This window comes from Pistacia vera, unplaced genomic scaffold, assembly GCF_008641045.1.
Source record: "Pistacia vera cultivar Batoury unplaced genomic scaffold, PisVer_v2 Contig845, whole genome shotgun sequence".
Classification (NCBI taxonomy): domain Eukaryota; kingdom Viridiplantae; phylum Streptophyta; class Magnoliopsida; order Sapindales; family Anacardiaceae; genus Pistacia; species Pistacia vera.
Genome location: NW_022196718.1, coordinates 331,178 through 338,780, shown reverse-complemented (window position 1 = coordinate 338,780; position 7,603 = coordinate 331,178). Strand labels below are relative to the sequence as shown.

Here is a 7,603-nt window from a genome sequence, read left to right as displayed (position 1 = left end):
AATAAAAATTTATACAATATTTATATTTTAATTCGTTAAATACACTAAACGTAGTTATCATAAAGAGAAATAATATACATTAAAAAAATTATTGTAATTTTAATAGAATATAATGTGCACACAACACCTCATCTTATTAAAAAAAAAAATTGTAATTATAATAAAATCAAATGATAAACTAATGTAGTAAATAAGTTAATGACAATCTCACAACAAGGCTTGATTAAAAGTGACAATAATATGTTAAATCTGTCCAAATTGGCTCTTAGGTTATGTATGTTCTTTTCATTCAACTCTATATTACACTTTATTCAATTATGATTGTCCATTCTTCAATTGCATTTTCTTCAATCTGTTGCTTACATTCTTCTTCCATTGCTACCCTTTCAGTTTCACGGGCTTTACTTTCATCATGCTCTATCTTATTTTCAAGAAACTCAATTAGGCCTTTGAGCACATTTGTTGTATCCTTATCCTTCATCAGGTGCTCTCTGATGTTTGTTGTAGTTTCTTCTTCCATTGCCACCCTTCCAGCTTCACTGGTTTTACTTTCATCACGTTCTCTCTTATCTTTAAGAAACTCAATTAGGCCTTTGACCACAAATGGTCTCCAAATGGTCTTTTATTAAATTAAGTTTACTCCAATATCTTATAAAAAGAATTATATTGGCTATGTTATTGTCTGAGTAGTCTTTAACATATAATTAAATTAAGAAGAAATAAATAAAAGGATGGAAGGTAAACAAATATAAAGTAGCTTGAAAATATTCCGTTGAAGCAGGTTTATCTCATTCTCAAATTGATGGTTTGAAAAGTGTAATCTTGTTGCTTTATATATGCAATTTTAATTTAGAGAACGTATTTTTCTATGGAAATGTAGAAATAGAAGCATACTTATTAAATCAAAAAATCATAAAGCTTATGCTTGTGATTTGATCATGCACTTTAGCTCAAGTATTTTACACGACAGAAAATCAAACATATTTTCTTCATGTGAAATTCATTCATTGCAAAGTCCTGGTAATTCTTTTATCCTCAAGTACTCTCACAACTAATGCATGCAAAATAAATCCTGGCTATATATTAACGAGAATTATTTTTTTTTTTTTTCTTTGTTAAGGATTGTTGTGGCTATGCCTCCAAAGTTTTAGTTTTGTTTATTAATTTAATTAATAACTAATTAAATTAATTAATATGATTAGTTCTTAACCTCCCGGGATTTAAAAAAAAAAACACACACACACACATGCAATCTCCTTCGACACCGACCAATATTAATTTTGGAACGTAAAAATGTTACTAATATTGTTTTATATCACCACTTTTATATTTAATAATAGGAGTATTTATCAATTGTCGGACACTGTTTCTTTAAATTTAGATTACTTAAGTTTCAATATACAATTAAAAAAATTCTTCTGTGAAGTTTAATAGAAAAAAGAAATTGAACGATATAAAAGCATTTCAATCAATAATTAAGAAGAAAAAATCAAGAAAATAAAACAGCTAGGATTTATTACACTATAAATTCAGAGATATTGTTCTTTTTTTCTTCTTCGTCATTGGCCTAAGGGTATTTATGTCGTTTAATTTTTATACCAAAATTAAGAATAATTGTTGATACAGAAATCTGCACTAACCAGAGAATTCCAATTGACCTTGCCAGAACCAAAATGGATGTGCACGTGATTACGGATAACTAACAGTGGATAAATAATAAATGCAATAAAGTAAATGGTAAAGAGATTTTTAAAGTGGTTTGGTAAGTTAAAACTTGAGCCTACGTCTACTGTTATCTTATTCCTTTTGAGAGCTTACAAAGAACAGTATAATTTCTAGGAAAATTTGCTTAGAACAATTGCCTAGCCCCTTTGAAAACAAGTTATGATGGGTTCATATAACACCTATTTACATGATAGAGTTGAGATAAGAATCAAATACATAGAATTAGGAAGTTGCATGATCTTTAACTACCTTAGTTAGAGTCTAAGTCAATCTGAATATTTTCCTTCCAATAGAGTCAATCTAAATATCTTCTCTTCTAATAGGGAATAATCCTCTTTGGATTGACCGCACAACGATAATTAACTTTTTTTTTAATTGAAGCTTTTCAGTGTATTTAGTCTTTACCCTTAGAGTCTCTACAAGTGTTTGAACAACATCTTAAATGCAAAATAATTTAATTGAACAAACTGTAGAAAAAGTGGTTCTTAAAGTTATTATTAGCGGAAAATTTAAGTGTATTCATGTTTAAAAAATTATATTATATTGTACATTTGCTCATAGTCTAGCATGGTAATAGTTTAAGGCCTCTAGGCCTAAGACTTCGCATTATAAAAAATAGATTAAACTTATTTATTTTTAGGAGAACAATTCAGACAAGAAAATCGAATATAGAAAGTTGATGCTTAAAATAGAATATGAATATATAATTAGAAGAAAAAAAATAACATTTATTCCAATGGAAATTTTGACAAAATAATTAAATTGAAATAATAATTAGAGGGAAACGGCAATTCCTTGCCATTAAACTTGGCATGGTTTTCTGTCAAGTATACAAGTTAAATTAAACTTTGGAAGTTTGAAATATTTTTATGTCTTAATAGGCATAGTCAGCAAATATAAAGAGAAAGAAATGGAACCAGAAAACTTCTTGTGATCACTAATTTAATTCAAGGAAATTTTTTAGTCCAATTCATCAAAATAGTTGCTCGGTGCTCTGCCTCAATCAGGAATTTATAATTAACAAACAAAATTACATTTCCTATCCATGGTCCCAAAACTAAATCAATAGCCCATTTCTGTCAAATATAATTTTGGATTCCAAATCAAATATATGCAGGACCCTTTCCCCATTCTCTTCAAGAAAGATAGACTCAACCAATAGTTCAAATATTCATGTGACACTGACACTGAGTGAGCATGAAAAAAAAAATCACAGAGCAGCCTATTATGAATACTACTCTTGCCAAATGATATTCCAAATTTTCTATCCTAAATATGTATTACCTTATGCGGCTTTGATGTGTACATGAGGAGTTCATGTATTAAATGATATGTCAACGTCACATGAGATAACACATAATTTTGGGATGAGAAATTTTGAATTTCATTTGGAAAAAGTATTATTACTCAGCATATTATAGGACAACTATATTGATAGGAAACTAACCTCAAAAAACTCTATAAGCCTACATGAAAGGAGCAACTGCACTAAAAATACAAAGGTTATGCATCAATAAAAGCATATTAACATTATAAACTGATAGCAAGAAAAATCTTACAATTAATCTATAAAATGTTTGAAGCATCGTATTATTCAGCTGTACTAAAATTATAATTTCACAGACAAATTCTAATTTTACATTTCTAAAGTAACTTAGAAATTTGTTTTACCTCATCAAATGCTTCAAATATGTCGATGCTTGGTTGGTGAATATTGCAAACAATTGTCACAGCTCACATGACAATTGCTGCCGCTTGTGCATCTAAACCACTTGTAGGTTCATCCATAAAGATTATAGAGGGATTGGCAACAAGTTCGACAGCTATGGTAAGCCGCTTACGTTGCTCAGTAGATAGACCACTAACACCTGGAACGCCAACTAAGGCATCCTTAATTTCATCAAGCTCAATGATCTCCAGCACTTGATTCACAAATTCCTGTTAAAACATGTCAGCAACTTAATTATATGTTACATCAGTCCAATTAAGGAAAACAACGTTAATAGAGTCTTCTTAGTGTCTTAGCTTTTGTGTTAATCTGAGGAGAGCCAAGCAAAAAAGTTAGAGATTCTTACAGTGATTATTGCAGTAACTTGTAACCCTTGCAAGTGTGTTTGTTTGCCTGGCAGATTGACACGGATTGCCGGAGTGGACTTTGTTTAGTATTAAGCTCATTTTAATAAAAAATTCATTTATGAAATTTTACATTTCTCTGCTTTTTTTCTCTCTGTTTGTGTTTGTTTCCCTAGAAAGTTTTCTTTCTAGATCTTTTCCGATCCTAGGAATCTTTCATAACCGATAGAGGGAGCAGAATTGTCATTTAACCAGGTCCATTATTAGGTTTTAAACGTGATGGTCTGCTTTTCAAAAACTAAATCAGATAATGAAATCTGATTATTGAGATCAGGTCCTAGCTGCATGAAAGAGACAAGTAGCACTGTACCAGCACAGATTATCAAATAAGCCTAAGTTCATTCCTAATGCCATAGCCAATAGTTTGCCAAATAGTTAAGTATGAGCATATATATAGTTTCCTTATGTTTTATGTTTTTTAGCTTTGAAACAAACCAGATGAAAATGAAACAGAGACAATCAGGGAGCAAAAACTAAAGTACATATTGCATGATAAGGCAGCTGCTGCATGTCGGTTTACTGCAGCTACATGTCGGTTGGATACAGGCTAACTTCTTGCTGTATTTTTGTTTATTATTCTTTTATTCTTTGTTAATCCTCTCTGTAAATTAGCTCGTCCTTTTCTGTAACTGTTTTCTGTTAGTTTGTTGGTGTACAGTGCCTTTATATTGTTGCCTTTTGTAATCGTCTGCAAGAATAAGAAATACACGATTTTCACCTTTTCCAGACTTCTATTATTCGGCTTTTTCTCTGCTTTACCATCTTACATGGTATCAGAGCCTAAGCACCAACTCCATGGAAGATCCTCTCGAAAGTTCAGCCGATTCATCCTCAACCCACGCCGAACAATCCTCCGGCAACCCACCCGACCCTCGTGCCATTAAACTGGCTCGTTACCTGAACCTCAGTGATCCCGGTAATCCCTTCCAGCTAGATAACGGCGACAATCCTGCTGTTATTCTCGTCACCGATTTGCTCACCACAGATAATTACATCACTTGGTCGCGTGCTATGCGACAGGCCCTTCGTGCCAAAAATAAATTAGGTTTTATCTCTGGAGATATCCCCAAACCCATCGACCCTACAGACCCTCTCCTTGAGCTCTGGGAGAGTTGCAACGACATGGTAGTGTCGTGGATTCAAAACTCCATCAGCTCTTCAATCAAATCCAGCGTGGTGTTCGTTGATGATGCGCGTGACATATGGCTTGATCTTCAAGCTCGATTCTCTCATCAGAATGGTCCTCGGATTTTCCAGCTAAAGAAAACCTTAGCCAGCCTTGTTCAAGACGCAGACTCTGTCAGTATCTATTATGGTAAGCTTAAAACTCTTTGGGATGAGCTTTCCATTTACGATCCGATCCCTGTGTGTACTTGTGGAACTTCGAAAACTCTCCTGGATAGATATCAACGTGACTCTGTTTTTCAATTTCTTATGGGTTTACATGATACCTATTCTAATGTACGTGACCAAATCATGATGTTAGACCCTCTCCCACCTGTGAGCAATATTTTCTCCCTCATCCAACAACAAGAGCGCCAACATCAACTCCTTCCCCCTAACCCCTCCCCTGACTCAATGGCCTTAGCCATCAAAAGACCTTTCATCCAACCTGCTAAGCCATACACTCTGACCAAATTTACCCCTAAGAAAGACCGTGCCTATTGTACCCATTGTAAGATTTCTGGTCACACATTTGAGACCTGTTTTAAAGTTGGAAATGTAGAAGCCCCTATCTGTTCTCACTGCAATTTGTCTGGTCACACCATGGAGAGGTGCTACAAATTGCATGGCTATCCACCGGGTCATAAGTTCTTCAACAAAAACACCAGTTCTGCCGCTCTTGTTACACATAATAAATTGTCTAATGCCTCTGACCTTGATGAGGTTAGTGTTAGACCGGTCGTCACGGTCATAAAATTAAACCTAAGTACCGTAGTTAGTGGTAAGCAGGGTCGAATCCACAGAGAGCAAGACTAACGACCTAATGTGCATTTGAGTTAACGAAAGAGAAATTGGCAGAATGATTGATTAAAATTAAGGAAACTAATTACTTGCAGGAAATTAAAAAGCATTAAATAAATTGCTAACTAAAACACAATATTAAAAGCGTTGCCGCTATGGGTTTGGTTTGACTCAAGACCAACTCTCACAATTCCTCTTCTCGCTCTTCAATTTCCTAAACCTACAAGGCTAGGCAAATCAATAAAAATATCTCTCGGCAATCTAGGTATAATCTATCCTGTCTCCCTGTCGTCTTAGTTACAGATCGATTGGTTAAAGACTATTATTGACTAACCGAAAAATGCTAAACCCTTAAACACCACTAGTTGGTACAACGTTAACAAGTACAACCTACTAACTTGTATCATCCAATCAACTAATTACACAATAAATGCATTCCTAGTAGAAATGATATTAAACGCTACTACAACTTGATTGCAATCAGTACTGAAGCAATTTAAAGTCATAATCAACATTCAATAATCTCAAACCAACATTCAATTATGCAAAAAGTTATATATCAATAAACGTTTTCAATGGACATTGTCAATTCAACACGTCGAGTATCAGAATAATATTAAAGTATCGCAAACATACTGAAACGAAAACAAATATAATCTGAATACAAGAAACTTAACCAAATATCCAACATTCGGGCTCATCCAACTAGTCGAGAGTTGATGAGGAGATCAGTGGAGTCAATCTCGATCTCGCCTACACCGTAACGGACAATCAGGAATTCAGCCGCTCATGGTGGTGATGACGGAGGCTAAAACAGTGGAAACGGAGCTGATCATGGCGAAGAGGAGGTAACCGACAGTGATATGATACAAAGAAGGGCCAAAAACGACCAACGGACAGCCCGGAATACGAACAGCCGTGGTTCGCCGAAAAACGTTAATTTTCCGACGGGTCTCCGAAAAACGGTGGCAGAAATGGGATCCGAAGGTACCGATGGAAAGCTCTGGTGATGGGGAGTTCAGATCAGGTCCTGGGGAGGTGAGAAGTCGTCGGAAATGAGTAGGATCTGGCCTGGAAGATGAAGAGTCGCGACGGCTAAATCGCGGATTCTGGCGGTTTTCGCGACGGCTGAAGCTAGGAAAGTGTAGATCTGGCTGTGGGGAAGGTGGATCGACCCTTGGGGAGCAGAATCGTACCCGAAAAACGGTCGAAACTGGCTGGGAAGATGAAACGATGCGGTGGAGGGAAGATGAAACGTCGTGGCAGCTTCCGTGTTTCGCGGTGGTGGTCCAGGACGATGGGCTGACGGTGATCTGTGGTCGAGGAAGCCGAAGAGTCGCCAGAGGTGGAAGACGAAGGGTCGCCGGAGGGAGACGAAGGGTCGCCGGAAAACTGGGTGAACAACCTCCCTTTTCACGCGAAACTGCGTTTTTCTTTTATAGAACAAATTGCAAAATATCAGTTTGGTCCCTACACAATTAAAAAGTGACAAAATCAGCCCCTTAAAACATGACATTTTACCCCCTAAACAGCATAAATGAGACAAAATCACCCTTAATCCATAAACCACAACCTAATATCAACTCATATACTTTCCAAAATCATTCCAAATATTTTAAATTCATAAGAAAAATATTAAGAAGCGATTTTCGTGAATAAATTCATAAATTCTTTAACTGTCTCAATATACTTCAATTTAATCACAAATGGGGTATTTTAATCACCAAAATAGAGTCACTTTCATGACTCTAACAGTTAGTGATGGAAGAGTGGGTTTAAC

The 7,603-nt window shown here is 35.2% G+C and overlaps 1 protein-coding gene across 1 annotated transcript; it reads right to left on the bottom strand.

Moving 5' to 3' along the window:
- Positions 1 to 307: 307 nt before the first annotated feature.
- On the bottom strand, positions 308 to 4,059 carry LOC116118455 (phosphate import ATP-binding protein PstB 1-like). The gene is made up of 4 exons (XM_031404446.1): positions 4,051 to 4,059; positions 3,464 to 3,663; positions 3,173 to 3,191; positions 308 to 619 (listed from the first exon to the last, which is right to left on the bottom strand). The coding sequence occupies exons 1-4, from the start codon at positions 4,057 to 4,059 to the stop codon at positions 308 to 310; spliced, it is 540 nt and encodes a 179-aa protein (XP_031260306.1).
- Between the last annotated feature and the right edge of the window lie 3,544 nt (positions 4,060 to 7,603).